This window comes from Arvicanthis niloticus, chromosome 9, assembly GCF_011762505.2.
Source record: "Arvicanthis niloticus isolate mArvNil1 chromosome 9, mArvNil1.pat.X, whole genome shotgun sequence".
Lineage (NCBI taxonomy): Eukaryota > Metazoa > Chordata > Mammalia > Rodentia > Muridae > Arvicanthis > Arvicanthis niloticus.
In genome coordinates, this window is record NC_047666.1 from 5,343,725 (window position 1) to 5,366,872 (window position 23,148).

At 40.8% G+C, this 23,148-nt stretch overlaps 1 protein-coding gene across 1 annotated transcript in view; it reads left to right on the plus strand.

Moving 5' to 3' along the window:
- The first annotated feature begins 2,383 nt into the window (after positions 1-2,383).
- The window catches only part of Prdm5 (PR/SET domain 5), a 158,358-nt gene continuing 137,593 nt past the window's right edge, over positions 2,384-23,148 (plus strand). The window contains exons 1-2 of the mRNA XM_034511827.2: positions 2,384-2,589; positions 17,984-18,067. Of these exons, the coding sequence (XP_034367718.1) occupies positions 2,497-2,589; positions 17,984-18,067 (177 nt within the window). The 5' untranslated portion in view covers positions 2,384-2,496. The remainder of the gene's footprint in view (positions 2,590-17,983; positions 18,068-23,148) is intronic.

The window sequence follows — 23,148 nt, forward strand, 5'->3', positions numbered from 1 at the left end:
ACTATGTGCTTTACCAGCTCTGCCTGTTCTCTTCATGCTGATTTTTAGGGTTATGGATACATATAATCTGTACTTGGATGGCATATTCTCGGCACTGAGAATATGAAAACTTACTCTAGCATTTCTGCCACATTCCTTTGGCTTCCTGTCAGCACATACTGCACCTGGTGAACAGCTCTAGCTCTGCGGTGGGATGAGCACTGATTTGTGTTTCAGCTTTCCTTGTTACAGAGTAACTTATTTTGATCCCAGCCACTTGTAACTTTTTTTTTCATTCAATGCATGCATGCATGATGCCCATATCTGTTCAGTTTATCATCTTTCTACCATATCAGTATTTCTAAATCACTGTCATAGATCTTCAGAGCTCCCCATTGATAAGGATACCGAATGCCTTAATACAACATGGTGTGCAACCTGTAGCCAAATTCCTGATAATAGATACTGATGATTTGGGAGCTTTTTGAAATAGACAAGGTAAAAGCTGTTCAAAGACTGTGGACTTCTCACTTGGGCCCGTGGAATAGATGAATGTGTAGAGATCTGGCTGTGTCCTGGTGGAAGGCAACGTCCATAGTGTGAAACTCTGGTACTCATACTGTGACCTATCCTAGGTGTCTCAATTTCATTCAGCAGTCTTTGGATCCACCTTGGATGTGAATGTAGTGGTAGAATGTGTCTACGTTTGTACAAGTAGATGCCACCAATTGTCCATTACCAAATAAGAGGCAAGAGTGGCAACTGCTTTATTCCTATAAGCCAAAATGTAGAACAAAAGGCATCAAAGTAGATCTGGAACATATGGGCCCACATGGGTACACTACAATATTGAAGAGGTGTCTGAAGAACAATGCCTAAGAACTCAGAAAATAAATCAGGCTAAGGCAGTACTTAGAATATTCTAGAGACCCTATCTATCTCCTTGGAACCCCTGCCTATCAGACCACTGAAACAATGGCTCCTGGGGATTTCCCTGAGGATCTCATGTTGGAAGAGGGCTGGGCTACTGGAAGAACTTTTCTTCCAGGAATAGATTTTACAAAGTTTTGACAACTTGTCTCTATCTTGTAGGAAAGACCAGAGCCAAAATGATGATTCTGTAGGTGCAACCAACACTTTGACCAGCCTGCTTTTTCACAAATATTTCTTGACCTCTGTTTAAACTAAATTTCACAGCCTGACCTAATGGAGTTATTGTTTGTCTCTGTTTATTCATCTTCCTGGTGTTGTCACATTGGACAGAATCCTTTATTGTCCTTTTAACAGCTACTCTACTTTGCTTTCTATTTTCTGTGATAAAACATTCTGGCCAAAAGCAAAGTGGGGAAGAAAGGCTTTTTTTTTTTTTTTTTTTTTTTTTTTTTTTTTTTTTTTTTTGTTGTTGTTGTTGTTGTTGTTGTTGTTGTTGTATGTGTGTGGGGAGGCTTATGTTTCCCATCTTGGTCCATCAATGAGAAAAGCCAGGGCTGAGAACTCAAGGCAGGAACATGGAAGCAGGGACTGAAGCAGAGACCAGAACAAAACAGGGCTTGCTCCTTATGGCTTGCTCAGTTTGCTTTTTCATACAACTTAGGATCTAGTGACCCAGGGATGGCACCATCTATAGTGGGTTAGGCTGTCCCACACCAATCATTAATCAAGAAAATTTGCTACCGTTTTCCTACAGAGCAATCAGATAGCTACATTTTTCTCAATTTAAGATCCAGCTTCCCAGAGGACTCCAGGTTGTGTCAAGTTAACAAAACAAAACAACAAAAACAAAACAACAACAACAAAAAACCCAAAAACCAACACCCTCCCCCCCCCAAAAAAAAACAACCTAACTAACATAACTGGTCTATTAAGGATTGGTGACCCAGTCCTGTTGAATGGAATGTAAAGAGGCCCAGGGTCTGACCTGAACAAATCTAGTAACAGGGCTTGGTAGTCACAAGCCTTGGAAAGTAATACTCACTTTCCAGAAGATTTCTTACCATTATTACTTAAATACCTACATCCAATTCTCATCTTGAAATAGGCTATACTCCTTGGCTTCTCTTTAGTTCGACCCTCGCAATACACAGCCACTAAGACTTAAAGGTTTCCTAGGGTTGGTCGCAGCTGTGGTCAGCAAATGCCTGTTCTGGAGATGCCAAGGCCCACTTTATTCTGTATTTGAGATGTCAGAAACCTCTGCCAATGTCAGAGATGTTGAGGAGGGTCGATGTGTCTACAAGCTCATCCTCATCCTGGAGCTGGAGGCTCCAGGACTTGGGGTTTGAGGCTTCCAGGCGCCAGAAACTTCGGGCCAATCAGCGCTGCCCGGTGGCCTGGGCGCCCCACCGCTCCGGCCGGCCGCGCCTGCCCGGGCCGAGGAGGGGCCAGGCCGCGGGGAGCCGGAGCCGAGGAGGGAGGTGGGGATTCTGGGAATCGAGCTCATTTCCTCCTCCTGGCCGCCCCTGGCCCGCACCCCATCTCCACGTGCGGCGCCTCCGGAGCGCGGCCGAGCAGGGGAGGATGCTGGGCATGTACGTGCCAGACAGGTTCGCCCTGAAGTCGTCCCGGGTCCAGGACGGGATGGGGCTGTACACGGCCCGCCGCGTGCGTAAGGTGGGTGAGCGGCCCGCGCAGGCCGCGCCACGTCCCAGGGCCTGCGGGGAGCCCGGGCCTGTAGGGAGCGGGTGTCCCGGCTGCCCTCCGCGGCCGAGGCGAGAGACTCCCATGGGCTGCAGTCTCCCCCAGCCTAGCGCCAGGCGGCTCCTGAATTCTGAGCAGTCAGCAGTCTGGTCAGACTCCTCACTTCTTCTGCAGACGGGCCCTGGCAGCTTGCAGCCCAAAGCAGGCCCGGGAGCCTCAGAAAGGAGGCCTTCCCCATTGCCATCCCGGGGTTGCTATCTGTATCTTCGGCCTAGTTTCTTTGCATTTTTTGAATTTTATTCTGGCATTGGTTTATCTTCCAGAACTGCACAGGCATGTGACCAGGTTAAGCGCAGGTTACCCTGTCTGTGTGATGACACACTACAGGCGTTGGCTATTCCTTGCAGACTTGTAGAAGACAGAATATCAGAGCATTCCAACTCTTAAGTTACAATTTTAGAACGTGGTGGCTTGAGCTAAGGTGGGTTAGCATACTTAAACGAACTAGAGGAGGCAGAACAGAAGCACCCAGAGTAAACATAGCCAAGGTTCACTGAGCAGGGTCCATGCTGGTACTTTGTCCATATATATCATTTGATTTTAGCCCTCAGTACTCTCTGGAACCAACTTTTAGTTATTATTTAAGAGGTAAGCAGAGGAATTCTGCAGTTAGACAACCTGCTGAGTTAATGAATTAAGCTTAACCCATGGTTTCTGGATGGAAAACATATGCTCTTTCTAAGAACATTCTGTTATGGAACAACATGCTTTCTAAACCTTGCCCCTGACACGTTCCCGGCCTCTCCTCCTCACTGTTTGGCTTTGCTTTGCTAACAGATACTTAGAAAAGCAGAGGTGCTGGGTTCACAACATGACCTACAAGAAGTTTCCATAGCTCAAGTGTTAAAAAAAAGCCACATGTTAAATGTGACAAACAAACCATAGGAGTTAATACCTCATTCAGTGTAGTGTTGACTTGGATAGATAATGCCAAATGACCAAATGTCAAAATCAGCAGTCTTGCAAAGCCGAGTGCAACCATCATCAAATGACTCCCACGTACCATTGACATTATGCTTCTGTTTAAGTCTTATAGCATGAAAAACTCCTAAATGGACTTTTCTCGAAGGTTTCTGGTATAACTATAAGTAAGAGTCATTTCGTACTTATGAATAGTAGGACACCAGACAGCTGTTCAAAAGTAAGAATTACTGCATAATCCCTCCTTTGCTTTACTCAGATCATTTTTGGTTGTTGGGCAGTGCATTCTCTTTGACATTTTCATGTCCTTGTGTTGGGAGTACCACTTGGTGCAGGATGAAGTATCTGGAGCCGTACTGTTGCAGCACTGGCAGGCATTCATCTTCTGTTGCTAATATATCTCAAACAAACCCACAGATTTTCACCCAGATAGCATCTAGCATGATGTCCATGCAGAATGTGGCTTACAAAAATCCAGACTGTTTTTGACAAATTTATTATTCCAAGATACTCAATCACAAGGTCATGGAGAGCTTCAGTGATGCCTGTACATCACCTCTTTCCTCCCCTACCCACCGAGAACAAAGCTGAAGCCACACAGCACATTCTACCTGAACTGTAAGATGGAGCTGAGCGTTCTCACATGCCTTACCCATTTCACCATGTCTCATTTCTTAACTGTTTTTCAAGTCACCCATGTAAATCTTTCCTGAATGTATTTCAAGAGGTCTGAGATGATAACAGCTGCGATTGAAGCTATGCTAAGGACCTCAATTAAAAATCCTCATGGTCTTCTAAACAGATTGTGAGATTTACCACTTTAGACCGTGTGTTGCCAACAACAGATGTGATAGCATACTTTTATAGCAGGGGGTGCTAATATAAATCTTCTGTTTCACAAAGTGATTGAGATGCAAAGTGCTTTAGATTCTCTGTTGATCTGAAGTTCAAGAGACTAGAATCCAGAAAGGGCTTGGAGGCCTCTTCCAAGACACCCAAGAAACTCCATGTTTGTGTCTTCTACAGGTTGCTTGGGAGTCCCTTTGAAGGCATGCCTTATTTCTCTAGACCCACCTCTTTGTGAAGCGTTTCCTTCAGTGGAACCCTGCAACTGAATCTAGATAATCTGGATCCATTTGAGTGACATCTCACCATGTCCTGGTCCTGTAAACATGTACCCTTGCTCATGCTTTACTTTGTTTGCAGGAGACACTTGATTGTTTAACAAGGTAACATTCATGCATTAAAGCCAGGCTGTGTTCCTTTAACAAGGGGAAGAGAAAGTGTGTTTTGGAGCAAAAGTAGGAAAGACCAGGATTTAATAGGTTACAAATAATGACATTTTAAATAATGTCATAGGTGATCTATTCCATACATTATCATGGTGTGGGTGGGCGTACCAGAGATTATAGCTGCCTCTCAGGTTCCCATGGCCTCCCCACTAGCAAATGTCAACTCCCTGTCTCTCTGTCCAAGGAAATACTTACTTGTCATGAAAAACTGTTAATGAAATGAAAATAAGTGTTGTGAGCCGCACTAGCCCCATGTTCGGGCGGCCAAAAAATGTCGCGGCCCGAGCAAAATGTTGAGGCCCGGGCTGCCCAGCGTTTGGCGGCCACTGTATCCCGGTCCAAGCTGCCGCTCAGGTCCGCGGGTCAGGGTTCAGCAAGAGAGAGAGAGAGGACGGACTCAAAGAATGGAGACCAGACAGAATGTGTTTCAATCCTGTTTATTCTTCAGTCTCTCTTCCTCTAAGTGTCTGATTCCCTACCATCTGCCTCTGCCTTTTATATATCTCACTTCTAAGCCATGCCTTTTGGTCACACCTTTAATCATGCCCTTAGGTCTTGTCTCTAACTCTGATCTCTACACTTCTAAGTCACATACCTTTAATCTCACACACCTTTAATCTCAAGGTATCTAAACCAAGATTATCGGAGTGTGCTCAGCTGTTGTATTCCAAGTCTATTGTATTTCAAGGCTATTGTAATCCAAGTCTCATGTCAGGGTATATGGCTCAAGATGGCTGCAAAGCTGATAGCTGCTTTCTGCTAAAAGTCAGCCCCCAACAGATAAGTTTAATACCCAGTTTGTAACATATAGAATAAAAATGTAACGGTAAGTTGAAAGCGTGAAGTTCGGAGGAAGATATATGACTAAAACAAAACAAAGCAACCAGCCAAACAAACAAACAAACAAATCCCCAAAGAGAAAAGCAAGCAGAAGAAAGGTTACCATGTTAATACAGAAGACTAGAATTTGTGTACTAATGCGTTTTGCTGATTATTTTTGAAGGTGACCCCTCTAAATGGATTTTTATCTTAGGGCTGAAACTCTGCCAGTAGATGTTCATTACGTTTTCTGGTGGCTGATAGTAAGTCACTAATCTGGAAATAGAATCACTGCAGTGACACCGTCTCCCGGTTTATACAGTCAGGTGTCACTATGGAGATCCAGTGAGGCTTAATGATTCCTGATGTGCTTACAGACTTTTAAAGGTACATCACAGAACCATTTAAATTGATGTTTTCATGGAAACTTTGTACTTTGCTTCAGTGATGATCGCTGTTACCAATAATTAATTTGTTTATAATTTAATATAGGTTGGCTAATGAAACATTTATGAAGCTGTTGCAATTGTTAGGAGCTATCTGTGTTAGGAGATGGAGGGTGAATAACAGATAACAGTTATAGTGCTTCTCTCAGTTCTTTTGAAGCCATACAGAGAAACCCTGCTTCCTAGGTGACATAGAGCTGATGTAAGGGCAAGGTCTGTTCACACTAAGGCGGTTCATCAGATATGAACTCAAGCCATTCCTGAGTTCAATGTATGAGTTGAGCATCCCTAATGAAAAGTGTGAAAGTTTTTGTATGTCTATATGATACCAGAAAGGGAACATACTTATGATTGTATGAAATCACCTTAAGACAGTGTATAAAGTGCATATGAAACATGAATTCTCTATTTAGATGGCTTTCACCCACACATATTTGTATAGCTATCTATCTATGTATCTATAGCTATACAATAACCTCTCTTGAAATGTGGAATCCAGAACACTTGGTTTTTCATAGACTAGATTAGGAATAGTCAATCGGCTTGTAATCTTTCTATTAAAAAGGCATTTTCTCTGTAATCAAAAAATGTTAAGTTCATAAATGTACTCAACACAAAGATTATTTTACTGTTTTGTTATTTTTATATAATTAAATATATAACATAAATGATTTATGAGAATATATAAAATATAAACATATAGTATACAAATGTATATAAACATGATAATATATAATGTTATTTATCTTTAAAATGAAACATTTCTCATTTAGAGTAGCCTGTTAATAATTCCTCTAATTTATCCTCATTGGCTTTTGTTAGTATAATTATTTTAGCAGTTTTTTTTTTTTTTTTTAACTAGGCCATGTTAACTGCATAAAATAATGGGTTTTACTGTGGTGTTTCCATGCATGGATGGCATTTACTTTGACTACACTCATCTCCTTTGTCTTCACTTGACCTTGTCTTTACCCACTGATTTTCAGTTTTCTAAATAAACCTGCTTTTACTTTGATGTCTTAGTATTATTTAATATAGATTTGGCATATGAAAGAACACATGTGATACTAATCTTTTGGGGCTTGGCTTGTTTTATGCAGCACTATGGTCTCCAAATTCCATTGATTTGCCTGCAGATTATATAATTTCAATGTGCATGGTTGAATGAAAAACTCCATTGTGTGTGTGTGTATAAGTAATTAATTAATTAATGTGACACTTTCATCATGTGTGGTTCTGTTTATTGGCACCTAGGCTGATGTCATAAGTATGAACAGCCCTTTTACGCTGGCTGAATACATTCCATAGTGAAGTTTTGTCATAATATTTGCTTAAGTCATATTGCACACAGTCACTTAAACACTATATGCTAGGGTCTATCCTAGATACTTTACTAGAACGGTGAAGAAAATGAATCTTCTGTCTCTTGAGCAGCTTCGTTATCCAGTAGGCAAATCTTATCGTGTACTGGAACTTGATAAAACAGTGGAAGTCGGCTGGGTCTGGTTGGCTGCGAGATAAGTGAGGAATGCTATAAATTAGGTATCCTGGCTAACTTTCATTAAAGTGAGATTTGAACAATGGTTTGAAGGATGGTAGGAAAAAAAACCCAATATATTTCCAGGGGAAGAACATTTTGGCTAGGGAACAAGTTAGTCTGAAATCCTGAGACAGGTAAACTTGCTTTGCCTATTGGTTTCCCAGGAGACTAGTATGGCATTCCAGAAATGAGCCAGGGAAGATCCTACAGTACCTTGAGGATGTACGACCTAACAAAGAGAGGGTACTTGAAGGACAGCCACGATTCCTAGAGCATTCCATGCAGCTGAAGACGGGCATTAATTTGCATGTATTGGAGACCTACCTGTAGAGGAGGGCTGTATGTTTATCAAGGATTACTCTGGCTGCAGCTTTGAACATACTCTGTCATGGAAAAAACTGTATAAACAGAGATTATACAGTTTTTTTCCTAGGATTTTCCTAGGATTTCCTAGGATTTTCTTGGCTGTAATCTATGGGGAGCAATGAGATTCAGCCTGAGTGACAGCTCTGACAGTGTACATGGAAGACAATGGAGACAGACTATAGTAGGATGACAAAGGACAGGGAGGATCAGGGCAGTTTTCAAGGGCTTAGCCTGAGATCCTGGAAGGATTGAACTGTTAGTCAATAACTGAGATGAGGAGTTTGTGAGAAACCAGTTTGAGATGGATGGTGTAGAGTAGCATGAGTTCCATTTCAGGCTTGTTTTTGAGATGTCTGGTAGATGTCAGAGGCATCAAGATGAAAATATACTCACCCTACGTTCCACGTGTATTCATTATTGTCATACATTTTATTCTGTGTGTAAACTTTGCAGTTACAAACTTTTCATTTAGATTAGTTGTAGTTTAGAAGAATAAAAAACAAAAAAGGATCTTTGTTATTTACTATGTTAGTTATTTTATTTTATTTTATTTTATTTTTGTGTGTGTGTGATAAAACATCATGCACGGAAGTGACTTATGGAAGGAGTTTACTTTGGCTTATAGTTCCAAAGATAGAGTTTGTAATGGTGGCAGGCAGCCAGAGCAGGACACTCAGAAACACACACAGAAGGCAGAAAAAGTAAACTGTAAGTGGAGCAAGACTATATATTCTCAAAGCTCACCCCCCAGTGATGGATTTCTCATAGCAAGACTATACCTCCTAAGGGTTCCACAGCCTCCTCAAACAGTGCCTCCAGCTGGGTACCATGTGTTCAAATACATGAGCCTATGGGTGATATTTTTCCTTCAAGCTATCACATTCTACTTCTTGGCTCCCATGGGCTCATGGCCATCTCCTGATGCAAAATGGATTTAATTGATTTCCCATAGTCTCTAACAGTCTCAGCACATTCAACAAGTTCAAAGCCCAAAGATTTTTCTGAGACTCAAAACAACCTCTTAAGTGTGGCTCCCTGTTAAATAAAAAGATGAATTATTTATTTCCAACATATAGTGACAGAAAGAATAATGAAAGTATAGTGAAGAAATACTGGGATAGAGTAAGGCCAAAATTCATGAGAGCAAATATCAAATTCTGTAGCTCTAACTCCACTGTCGTAAGACTTTAGTTTTAAAAGTATTAGATGGCTCTATCCCTTCCAGTGTTGCTTCCTGCAACATCCATCTTTTCTTGGGTTGGTTCCACTGAAACTCAGGCTTACCCTTCATGCCTTTATGTAATGGCATCTTATGGCCTCCTGGGTTCTGAGAGCCTTCTTGAAAGGACTCTGAGCCTGTCATTACATCACCTGGTCTCAGCAGCTCTTTTAAACCATAGCGTTTGAATCTCCGATCCCTCACTCTTGTATTTTTCATGTCTACAAAGTCATTTCTTTATAAATAATAAGCTATTTTCCTCTAGATAACAAGTTTGGTTACCTACTTGGGATGAACATTGACTCTCTTAAACTCTGTATTACCAGTAGGTTTTGTATGTTAAAGCAGTTCCTGGGAACATTAAACCTCGTAGACTTTCTCTTTTCATAGATTAGAGACTCAACTGGATGGGGTCTTGCCCGGTGGGCACTCTTCCTTTAATTCCAGTGCAGAGCAGGCCTCTCCTTAATGGTACTAATCTCTTTTAACAATCATATCCTCTTCTTCAGCATATGCCTGGAGTACAGCATTAATCTTCATAGTGCTATTTTTTTTCTCTACAAATTGTATTTGGTATTCTTTTTGCCCACTTGTTCATTTTCACTGTAGATGTGCATCAGAGTGACCGATAATAATAGTGACACAGACTAATCACCATACCATCTTGAAATGGCTTCCACCAAAGAAATAATTCTTTCATATTTAGCCCTGGGCAAGTTCTTAGGGCATGAGCAAAAGGCAGTAATATTATTTACAAAACATTAGGACTGTCCTTCAGTCAATCTGCTAATATCATTTGATTCTGAAATTTTATGAGCCAGACCACTACTGTATGCATTACTCTAGTACCACCGTCCTCCTCCGTTACTGAATAAAGAATACAACTGCTATTCCAGTTCTAGTTCCAGAGTTTTTATCTTAGTTCAGTTTACTTAATGGGTTTTTATAGTTTTTCTTATTAAACCATGTGTGTAATTTTCTCTTTGAATCTGTATATGGAAGTTGCTGTTCTTTTACATTGGATGGTTTAAATGACTTTCAATGTTTTTTCTATTTAATAGATATTTTCTCAAGGTCTTATTTGATTGTTTATATGGGTTGATGCTGTTTTATAGAAAACATTTTAATTTAACTGGAAATCATGCTAGGTGTCTTGGTTTGTCTCTAAAGCTCAGAGAGTTTATTAGAGTATGTCTAGGCTCTAATACCACCTTCTGAATTACTCTTAAGTCATCTAACACAATATGAGTGATTTTGATGTCACCTAGCATGGGAGTGACTTTAATGTTACTTAACCTAGGCACGAGTGACTCCAAGGTCACCTGATACAAATGGAGTGCTTCTGAAATTACCTAGCATTTCAGTCCCTCTGCTATTTGACATGAATGAGACCATTTGATCTAAGGCAGATTTATCTTCATCTTTAGAAAATCATCTTCCAAATTTCTGTCTTTCAACCTACTTTTTAATATCCTCTGAATTATCTAGGTTGGAACTGGCCTTGATCTATTCTCCATAAATCTCATTCTTGCCTCTCTTTGTTTTCCTTTGAGATAGGACTTTAATTTGATTCTTGTTTCTTCCTATGTTTCAATAAATTTTCTAAAAATAGACATTTGTGAAGTCATCTTTTTTAATTATTAAAGGTTTTCATTAATGGCAATAGGGAGATGGCTGAGTGGATAAAATACTAGAGAAATAGATTGTAGATTTCTAGGGGCAATCTAAAAAAGTTGGAGGGCTTTGCAGCTCATCTCTAATCCAGAGTTCAGGAGATGGGGGTAGGGGATTGACAGAGCAAGCAAGTCGCTAGAGTAAACAAATTGGTGAGCTCTGAGTGTGCTGAGGGATACTAAGTAAATATGATATAAACTGATTGAGGAAGACCTCTGTTGTCAACTTCTGACCTTCACAGACATGCACACACATGTGTGGAGTCTCACACAGGTACACCCATACACACGGGAAAGTGCATACGTACATGTTCATACACCACAACCCCATACACATTCTTAATTTAAAAAAATCAAAAAATATCTTCTGAGTTGCTGTATTTTGATGTCTTTAAGTTTCATTAGACAATTTATGCATTCTTGTTTTATTATAGTTGGTTTTCTTGTTTGCTGTGTTGTGCAAAGATTGGGTCTATCACTATCTGTGTCTCCAGCCCTTGGTGTTCTTACAATCGAGGATTCCATCTGCCACAGGAGTTTGTGTGTCTTTCTTTTTTTAACCCTGCAGAGTTGGGGTTCATTTTTCACTTTGATCTCACTCTCTCTAGTGGGTATGGGAGTGTTCCTTTTTTTGTGGCTAAGTCAGTCCTGCAGGTGAGAGCAGGCTGTTAAGTCAGTGAATCAACTCTCTGGTCTCCATGCACTTTTCCTGCACATCAAGGGCCTTTCTCATCTCTAGCTTTGAAGTTTTTTTCCTAACTGTCTAGTTTTTAGTGACTGGTTCAGGCCTTCCTACAATCTCTCTTCCTGCTCATTAGCCTCATGCTGGTTGTTTCCATCTTTAGGCCTCACTGTTGTGCAGTTTCTTACAGATGCTAGTAGTAGCTGTTTGCTGAGAAAATCAGGTATCTAAAAAAGTGGGTTGGAGAGCAAATATGTTGCCTTCTGGTATCTCTATGTATTTATGCTCATGTCTATCTATGTCTGTCTACCTGTATATTTATATATGCTTGTATCAACTCTTTTTCTCTCTCTCTTTCTGTATCTCTACCATCCCTTCTTCCTAACTCTCTACTGCTTCTTTTCCATGTACTTTATGTGATATATTTACATCGAGGAGTGAAGAGTTGTAGCTAGGAGACATGCCTATGTTCCAGGTGGGGAGAAATAGAAGTTAGCAAACGCACTGGATATATTTCATAGTTGGCCTCATTTAAGGATTTCTGAGGTAGTCCCACGTGATGTTTTCATTCAGGTCATTAGTTCTCTCATGTTTTTAATCTGGTTACATTAATATTCATAACAAGGCCAAAGTTATAATAGTAAGGTGAATTGATATAGGCAGGTAGTTAGACTCTGCCTTAACATTCACAGCAAGGAGAAAAGATTGGGTGAGCTTCACATTAAACTCTTTGGAAATACATTTAATATGTTAGAGGAGACCCAATCATATTACAAGAGCATATTTATGTACAGTACCTTAACAGTGAGACACAGTCATGTTCTAAAGGAGACTTCTCTAACACTGGGAAAACAAGGGGAAGAAAATGAGAGAGCAACATTGTTTCTGCTTTCAATGAGATCTGTAGGCCTCTTATTTTGAAAACTAAAGCCAATGATGTCTGTGAGAAGTTTTGAAGGCTTTAAGACTGTTGCATGAAGTATTAGAAACCCCTTCATATTAATTACAAACTGTAGATGTTTAATACACTAACACACATTTATATAACTCATTTGTAATGAGTTGTGTGAAAAATGATTATTTTGTAGGTTGAAAATGGTTAAATGTTGGCAATTTGATGGGATTCAACCCAAAGCTGAAACAATTATATGAGTGTGGGTTTTGTGCCCCTAATTTTCCTTTTCTAAGTAAAATTCCAACTAGATTTAAAACCATGAATTATATAAAGGCTTCTATTTAAGTTAGGTTGCACAGAAAGTTGTTAATGAGTAAAAAAAAAAATCAATTTTAAGAAAATGCTGTTTGTATAGTGGAGACAGCAGTGAACAAAGTTTGGAATACAGTGGGGAGTCCATAGAGCCCTGCCTGAGGAGACTGTTCCCAGTGAAAACAGGACAGGGGAATGCAGAGTCTCCAGCTAAAACCAAATACATGGGCTGTTGTAAATATCTGCTGTGTTTCTACTATGAATAAGGTGGACAGTTCAGAGTTGGTGCTTTACAATTTCATAATCTTGCAGCTAACACAACTGGCTTATCTAATCTAATCATCATGATAGACTCACTGGTGTGCTTGTGAAAAGGCTTGTTTGAACGGACAGTTTTAAAGAGACCAGTCACTTGGCTTCCTTCTGGGGCCATAACCACAGGACATATTTTAGGCCACATGGCCAGGTTGCCAAAGGGAGGAGGTCTACAAGGTTACACCTCAATATTATGCAAAGAGCTTTCACTGGGTACCATCTTTCCTAAGGTTTTCTTTGCTGTCATGCTGGCAACTAAGTCTCTTTGTCATGAGAACACTTGGAGGGCACTGCAAATCTAACCAGTAGAATTTCAGCAGCCTGTATCCTGAGGTTTCTCTTTCTTTCCCATCCTAGTGTATTTATTTGAGTTCTTATCTGAGCTTCAGTCCTTTGCCTATAATATAATTAACAATTTGTTTTATTTCTTTTCTCCTGTACGGAGAAGAATAGGAAATGATTGATTGGTGCGTGTGGACTCACGGTGCTGAGAGAAACTGATTGAATTGTGTGTGTTTATCTGTGGCACTGAGATTCCTTTCGTTTTGATTGGTATGTGTGGACCTGTACCACTGGGAGTTCTTGTTGAGACTGGCATGTTGATTGGCATGTGTGGATTCTGGCACTGAGCGTGAAGACCCTCATACTTGGGAGACCCTTCCTCAAGTCTCCGGAAATCTCGACCACCCAAAGATCATAAGAAACCATACCTGGATGCAATCAGCAGAGGCTTTATTAGGGAAAATAGCCAGCAGTCAAAACTACAAGCTCTTTAGCTCCAAGAGAAAGGTTTCGGCCCCGAGTGGTGGGTTAAAGGGTCTTTTATAGCATGGGGTGGGGAAAGGAAGGCATTTTCGCACGCTTACACATGATTGGTTGTTTTACAAATTTTGAACATAGCACTGGGAAGACCAAGGGAGGGGTAACCAAGAACAGTGGAACATTTCAGAGAATCTAGCCCAAATGATCTAGAGTCATGTGAAAATCACTCTGCACACTCATTCTTCTCAAAAATGTGTTTTTTACCATGCTATTGTGTCCTATCCTGCCATTTACCAACTATTTCAGATTAACTATCTTTGCTTCTTCCTGCTATAGCCCCACCTAGGTGGCTGCATCTTTTATCTGTGGTCAGGAATGTGTCTTCCTGTCTTGGGCCTCTCCCACCCATAGGTGGGAGAGGCTTGAGGAATGTAATCCAGCAAGTGTCCTTCACCTGGAATGTGAAGGCCTGAAATCTTATTTTCAGTTCCGAGTTCTGTAAGGCGAAAAATCTACACATATTTCATAAAATGGCCTTTATAATTTTTCACTCTACAAGCAGATCTAATTGGAAATGAATTAATAGATTGGCGCATGTGTATCTGTGGCACTGAGAGTATATTCTCCTTGGTGTGCATGGGCCTGAGCCACACTGAGTGTATGCTGAAAGGAACTGAGTGCTTGGCATGTGTGACACTGAGTATAGGCCAAGAGCTTCCAGGAGCAGATTCAGGTTGTCCCAGATACATGAGCATTCCATTGCTAAAAGAGATTGATGAAGAGTTTGTGGCTATGGAACAGAATAAAAGCATAAGCCAAGAAGGTTTTCAAATTCATTTGTTGGAACCTTGAGTGGGACAGTTACAGTAAAGTGGAGCACCCTTTATTGCAGACTCAGATGGTATCTAATGACATTTATGTTCTGGGCTAGTGGAACTCGTGGTCTGCAGAGTTAATACATTCCAACAGGTTTCACCTGATAGTCATAAGGATGCTAAATCAGACACTGAAGTGAGCAAGGTGTGCCTTTAGGAAGCTGAAGACAGTGCAAGATAACCAGGCTTTGGATCCACGTACTCCAGCTCTCTACAATCAGGAAGTTCTAATCAGTCGTTCAGCCTTGTAGAGACACTAATAAAGTTTTGGCTTTTGTTTTCCTGGGGACTTGAGCTCACATTAGCTTTTGCAAAATCTGATAAAGGTTAAATACATGATAGAGTGATCTGAAAGTTGAACATTCACAAATGACAAATCCTAAAATTTGTTACAAAAGCACTTTATTTTTCCATCTGTTTTCAGATTGATGTTACTTGTTTTCTTCAACATTTCTGAGTACTGAGTATATGCTTTGAGGACAGTAGGACCTTGCAGACCTGCTGGACATGGGTCTTCCTGTTTGTCAAGTTCTTTCTGAGACATGATGAAGTAGCCAGTGATGGGCTGTTTAGGAATGCTTCTGGTTTTTGTTAGCTGACAGAGTATAATCAGGTCTCTCAAACTCTGTGACTCAGTTTTCATACTTGTTTCAGAGGGGAGTTTCCCCTAAGGACTCCAGAGAGTCCTTTTCATGGTTCTGAAGGTATTAATTCCCTCTCACTGGTCTCATTTCTTATGTAGCTTTTGTGTGCTTGTTATTAAATACTGATTTGGTCTCTTTTTAAGATATAATCTTACTATGTAGTCTGGTTGGTTTGTGGTTCACTGTGTATTCCAGGTTGGACTTGAATCTGTGGCACTCCTCCTTGCTCTGCCTCCTGTGAACCATAGCTGAGATGACAGACACGGTCCACTATTCTTGGCCAAAGGTTGGTTTTTGAGGGGGAGTGCATCTCTGGAGCTGTACATCTGTCTGAAGGGTGTGTGAGGTGGAGTGCCTCCTCATTTCAGCATGAAGTGGACCAGAAGGAATGCTTAGACTTCCATGTCTACAAACATGTTTTTTAAAGATCAGATTAGGGCCTTTGCATGGTTACAGTCAGCAGTCAGAGTCTCCGCAGTCTTGTTTAGGTTATTCAGAATATGCTCTCTTTGAAAACGTTCCATATATAATTTTTATCCTAAGATCAACATTAAAGAAACAGTCTTGTGCTGATTATATGGCATAGTGTATAAGGTGCCAAATCTGATGACCTGAGTTCAATCCTCAGGACCCACATGGTGGAAAGAAAGTAGTCCTTTGACTATCACTTGCATCTTGAGGCATGCACATGCTTGTGTAAAGAAAATAAATAAATCAATAAATGAAACTTAAAGATGGTAAAAGAACAATCTTGGCTCTGCTACTATTTGTGGCTCCCCAGGATGTGTCTTTATGTGGAAGTTGAAGGGCCTAATTTATCATTTGTAGTCTTTTTTAGGTATATTAAATTTTACTATTCACTAAATTATCTAATTTCTTTTGAACTTTGAGTAATTTTCACATTAGCAAAGTTAGTCAATAATCCCCTCTTAGGTTTTGATCCTTTTACATATCTCTATTCAATGGGGCCACGGTGGGAATGAGACTCTTGGTCATGGTGACTTGCTCAGCTGGGTCATGGCTGGCTCTGCTAGCTTGCTTGAGTTGGCGGCCTCCGAGGTTGGAAGTATAGAGAGGTCGTCTGCAGGAGGTTAGAAGGCGGCTCAGGGCTCTGTAGTTGAAGACCTTCTCACAGTTCCCCACAGCGGGCCCCAAAGAAGAGAGATAGTCCATGGTCTTAAAATATGGTCTTAAGATCTATATCGTCATGGTGGAAAATGGATGAAGCTATACCCTGTATTCTCAGGGTAGGCCTGAGATTAAATACCTTTTGCAAGGAGGAGGGTCTGGGGAGGAATGCTTAATTGGCTATGCCCTCTGGCCTTTAGGTATCCCATGAATATGGAGATGTCTTGAGTCTCTGGGGCCTGTAGCCATGCCCTCTACTTGTGCTATGTGATCAATGGCCTCAAACTTCTCTTTGGGAGGGGTTGTAGAGGGCTGTGGCTTTGTGAAAGCAACCAGGGGTCCCAGGAACAAAGTCAAACTCCTACCTTCCCTGAGGGTCTCCGAGGTACAAAGCCAGCTCAACTGGGTACCCAGCTGCCTCTCATAGCCCACCGCCCCACAGAGAAGTACTCCAGGTGTTTGCCAGACAGGAAAGGAAGATGAACCTGTAATTTCACCAAGGATTATCTGATATTCCTCAGGTCAGGCTCTCCAGATAAGGTCAGGCAGAGAGGAGGAAACTGCTTAGAAAGGGCTCCATTTAGTGTTGAACTAGGGGCAGTTGTCCAGACACGGCAGACTATGGCTTCAATAGCAGGATCTTGCAACAGTCTGCACCTCACAGTTGATAGGCAGAGTCTACACCTCAAAGTGAACAGATCAGGAATGTATATCTATCCATGCGATCTTTTCCTCCTGGTTTTACAGGGCCTTGGATCTCTGTAGGGTACTTGTCAGAATTCTGTCTCCTACACTCCATTTCCAGATACCAATTTTAATGAAGTCTTAGATTCAGTATTTGGAATGACAGCCCCAGTGATTCTCATGTAGTTGGCTTCAAAGCACACATTTTGAGATTCGCCTAGATAAAGAATGAGCATCAGGCTGCTAGAAAGATTGGTAGGCAATTTTAAATCTTATTTATGAAAAGCCTTCCTCTGAGAATGGTAAGCATACTTCTTTCTTGTGCAAAATAGGAATGAATTTATGAGTTTTATGGAAACCAGGTGACATTCTGGCTGTGGGCTTGTCTCTCTAGTCAGGCAAAACTTGTGCTTTTCATTTGAAACCCCCTGCCAGAGGTTGTGAAGAGGGTAGAAACAGAGAGCACAGTCTTCAGAGCTTGTCGGAATTGAAAGTGGAGCATTTAACCCTTTTATGTTGGCTTCTGTGTTGTGGGTAGAAGCTTTAGACTAAAACAGATTAAGCTGGACCTTAAAAAAATATGGAAACATTTTCTGTTTCTGTTGTAGCTCGTATTAAATAGTTAACATTTAAAAATGATGATGTGGATGAGGAAGCTTCCAAAGGATGAGCTGGTTGAACGTCCTAGCTGATTGTTACACTGATTCGTTTTCAATGTAATTATTGCCATACAGGGTGAAAAATTTGGACCCTTCGCTGGGGAGAAGCGAATGCCTGAAGATTTGGATGAAAATATGGACTATCGACTGATGTGGGAGGTAAGGGTGCCCTATTACACATGAGGAGTGTGCTCCTCTTTGTATGATACTGAGGGTGTAAAGGCCATTGAGTGAGTGCTGGCCCCAGTTCCAGATTAAGTACTGAAAAATCCTAAAAAAAAAAAAAAATTAAAAAAAATCCTGTTTTTAAAAATTTATTTTTTTTTAAATTGTGTGTGTGTGAGTGTGTGTAGATGTGACTGAAGGTGGATATTGAGTCCGGAAGAGGGTATTAAATCCTCCTGCTGACCTGTGGTAGAGCAGCCTTGGCATTTTGTTGTGGAGCCGTCTTTCCTGACCAGGAATGTCTTCATTTTGCAGTTCAGCATTAAAGATATTAGACTGATGAAATAGTCTGCTATGCAATTCTTTGAGAACTCTGAAATATAAATATTGTCATCAGAAATGATATTTTTTGTGTTTAAGGTTTGGATTTCAAAGTAAACTTTCGATTGAATTAAATATTGGATTTTTGTAAATGAAATTGTGCTTAACTTTTAGCCTTTATTTCTTTATTGTGGTTCTAATCAGATAAAAGTAATTTTGTATTAGTTGTTGGACCCAAACTTTAGTTAACCTGTACTTATCCTTAGGATGTACATGTTAATAATTAAGATGTGGTAAACCGTCTTACCGTACGAAGTCTTCTGTGGGATTATTTATCATACAAATTTCACATTCTAGTTTTAATTTCTTTGGTGGCCTCTAGTTGTTCAGAGAGTGGCCTGAGGATCAGGACAAGGGAATCAGAGTCTTGGAGACATTTGAAAGTGCTATTTGAAGAACCTAGAAGTGCCGGGCAGTGGTGGCGCATGCCTTTAATTCCAGCACTTGGGAGGCAGAGGCAGGTGGATTTCTGAGTTCAAGGCTAGCTTGGTCTACAGAGTGAGTTCCAGGACAGCCATGGCTACACAGAGAAACCCTGTCTCAAAAAACCAAAACCAAAACCAAAACAACAACAACAACAAAAAGAACCTAGAAGCAAGAATTTTATGAGTTGGGCAAGAGATGAGGCATGTGTATATGGTTTGAAAGTCTTAAGATAGAAAATGTGCTTTTGTTTTGTATTGGTTTACTTTTGTGACAGGATCTCATGTATCTAAGGCTGGCTGAGAACATATTAAAAGAGATTTATTTCAAGGTTCACATCATACAATAATGGGTTCTGAAATATGTACACATGGTGGTTTGATGAGAATGTCCCCCATAGGCTCAGATGTTTGACTATTTGGCCCCTAGTGGGTGCCACTGTTTAGGTAGGTTCCTTGCTAGAGAAAATATGTCATTTGGTGGTGGCTTTGAGGTTTTAAAAGCTATGCACCATTTCCAATCCACTGTCTTTGCACCCTGCTTACTGGCCCAGTGTACATGTCTGCCATTGCTGCCAACATTTCCTGCCATGGTGGACTCTTTTTCCTCTGAAACTTAAAGCCCTGCTAAACACTTTCTTCTGCAAATCACTTTGATCATGGTGTGATATCACAGCAATAGAAAAGGAACTAACACAGAGATGAGGTTCATAGGCTGGAAGCTGAAGGGTAATGCTGTAGTCTTTAGGTAGATCTGCTTTTGGAAACCTGAGATTCTTCTCTTAAAACAATGGACCAATTAAGTGAAAGTTCCACTCCTTAAGTAATCTCTTTGACTTAAAGTGAACTTATTGCATAAAATGTCATGTTTAGTGTTTGGTTCATTCACTTAGTATGGCAGCTTAGCTGGCTGACATATAAATTTATCACAGCAAACAAAAACTGTAACATATATGCGTCCTACTGTTACTGACACTGTTGGTGAGGTATGCAGTTAAATGAAAAAATGATTCCAGAAGGTTTTTGCAACACAAGGGTGGGGAACAAAACCTAGCAACAACCTGCACTGTAATTCAAGTGGAAAATGTTATTGATACTGTCTTATTTTAGCATGCTGTTTTAATTGCTTATTTTTATGAATCTAAAATGTTTTTATGGCCTATAATTGTTTCTGTAGGGTCTTAATTTTCTCAGCAGTTCATTCTTTTGCCATAAGGTTTTCAGAAATTAAATGTGACAAATGAACTCCCTCCTCCCCCAGAAAACCCCCACAATATTTAACAAGTTCCTAATGGCTTTTGATATTTTTTGTCTGGAAGTTTTAGTGATGATACCAATGCAGTTTTAAGCAGATAGAGACTAATTTTACTCAGAAAAGAAATTTTTGAGAAACTAATGTAAGGGTCCATGATTGCAGAAGAATGATACCTTGGACTCAAGTAGTATGTAAATGCAAAGAGTGTTTTATTCTGCAGAAGTCTGGCCTAGCATCCTGGGTCTCCCATTACCAAGACAGAGAGACAGCCAAGTGAGCTCGCAGGCCTGATTTAAAGCGCATTAGGGGATTCCCAGGTAGGGGACCTTTATCTTACCCTATCTCTAGGGACATTCTATTACTGGGCAGTGGAGGTTGGAAGCTGATGTCGAAACTGTTGCTGAGGAAGTAGGTGAGGCAATCTGGAAAGTGCTGCTGACCCATTGTCCTTGCCTTATGCCAGGTGGCTGGGCAGCTTCTGAGGCTTGAACTACTAGCCTGGACTTGTCCAGTCCTGAACTGTCAATTTGAAGCATGTCATGGAGTCAGCCTTGCCTTCTCACTAAGTGTGTGCCATGCTTCTGCATTACATATGGTATTTTGGCAGCTGATGGTTGGTTCCTATGGCCCTTCTTGTCTTTACTATTTTAGTTTTATACAGTAGCATGCTCACTGTTCTTACTCGGTTACTCACAACTCTATGTATTTTCATGCTTGGTGGTGTTAGAGTCACACGATGACTGGTATATTATTTTTATTTTACTTTGTACTTAATACTTATGCTTCGAGTGAGTTACAGTTTGTAAGGCCAAAAGGATGAAGCTACCTCTTCCGAGCTTAGCCTTGTCCTGGGAGGTTTGCTGTACTTAGTCCTCTCTATGCTCTTTCTTTCCCTCCTTTTTCTCCCTTCTCTCTTTATTATTATTAGTTTATTTTTTGACAGTTTTTGTTCCTCAACTCTCATTTATCCCCTTTCTAAAGGCATTCTTCCTTCTCCCTCCAAGTACTCCTTCAAGTTTCTTTGTTAAAGTTTGATCTGTTGCTATGTATTGTAATGCTAAATTGTATACTTCCAGGTATGGGCCTAGGACTGACTTCTCCAGTTTACAAGCTTTTGTTGTGCATACTCTGTTCCTTGATTTAAAACTATTGGTTAAATAACATTGGCTACAGCCAATTACTGGAGGGATTAGCAGTAGTGAACCTGGAGGGAGAAGGAAGAACTTGAGAGTGAGGAAGCTGCAATCAGCAGAGAGGAACCCTGAGGAAATGGCCTTGAGAAACAGCAAGTATGGGGTAGGTCGCTGAAGAGGCCTGAAGTTCGAGGAGTAGATTAGGTGTGATCGCCCAGTAATTGTCAAAACCAAATAAAATAACCATAGACTGAGTCTCATTTATTTGTAAGCGAGTCAGGGATAAGCTTGAATTGATTGTAATGCATACCTTCATATCTTTAACCATGGCTGCCTGTGTGGGAATGGGTCTTGGAACTATGCACTGAAGAAGAAATAGCTAACCAGTGGCCATATCACTCTCACAATGACTTCTCTCACCTGAAAGCTCTCACCAACTCTTAGTTAATCCTAGATAGGCATGAGCCCATGAGCCTTTCCCCTATATGTCACTGAATTTTGATGGGCTGTCTTGTGCAGACTCTATGCACTATAGCTGCTGTGAATACACGACTGCCCCAGCATCGACATGCTCCTAAGGCCTGTTTCCCATTGGCTACATTCTTTCTGCCCCTTTTTCCCAGTATGCCTTGGGAACTGATTTACATATCCCATTTAAGGCCAAACATTCTGCTGTCATTTCTTTTTAGCTGTCTCTAACAGCCACAAATCTCTGCTGATTCATTAAAGTTTGATTTAACACTAATGGAAATTTCTTAAACTGCCAGCAAAGCAACGTCTGTCACTATAAAGGCTAACAGGTGGAAGGAAGCTGCCAGTACAATTCCAGCATTGTTTGCTGTTTTTTGCAACCAAGATGGATGTGTCTTTATCAGCAGGCTCTTTTAAGGGTCCACGGGACTTTCTGTCTTTCAACTCCTGTAGAGGTATCCCACACTTAACACTGGGATTAATAACACATTGCTTCTGAGATTGGCATTATGTATGTATGAATGCTACCTCTATTCAAACTCTCCCTCACCTTTCCCCTTTCCTCTTTCTCCTCTCCTCTCCTCTCCTCTCCTCTCCTCTCCTCTCCTCTCCTCTCCTCTCCTCTCCTCTCCTCTCCTCTCCTCTCCTCTCTTCCTCTCCCTTCCCCTCCCCTCCCTTTTCTTCCCTCCACTCCACTCCCCTTCCCTACCTTCCCCTCTCTTCTTTTCTTCCTTTCTCTTCTTTTGTCTTTTCTTCCTTTCCCTTCTCTTTCCTCCTTACCCCTCCCATCCCTTGCTCTTCCTTCTCATGTATTCTCCCCTCCTCGCTTTCTTCTCTCTCATCTGGTATTCATTTGTTATCAGCTGGTTTCTGCTTTGTCCAGTTGTGCTGTTGGCAGAAATAAGAAAGTTTGTCAGTGGTTGGTTTTCTGAGGGAATATTAAAAAACAAAATAAGCAAACAAACAAAAACACAAACAGAGAACACCTTTTAAACTGTATAGATTTCCTACTCTCCCTGGTCTAATCCTGTCCATTATTATGGTACATAAGCTGCTTCATAGCCTGCAATTATACTTGGTAAACCCTTTTACTCATTTAATGTTGGCAATACCAGGATCCAGAAAGAGCAGAGAGAAAGGAGAATGACTAGCCTCCCAATTGGGTCTTTCCTGGAACCTTTAAGTATTTTCAAAGGGAGACAAGAAGAATACCTTGTTCTGGGGCTCAAATCAACCAGTTATTGAAAATATGTCTAATATGCCCTTTCTCTCCATCGTTTATAGCCATGCTGTTCCTAGATGACTCATCCTACTTAGACTGTAGCTATTCCATATGAGCCAGGAGCATAGTATCTGGAAATGATGTTCTAACAAGACAGGATGAGGCACAGTTCTTTCTCAGTTCATATTTGT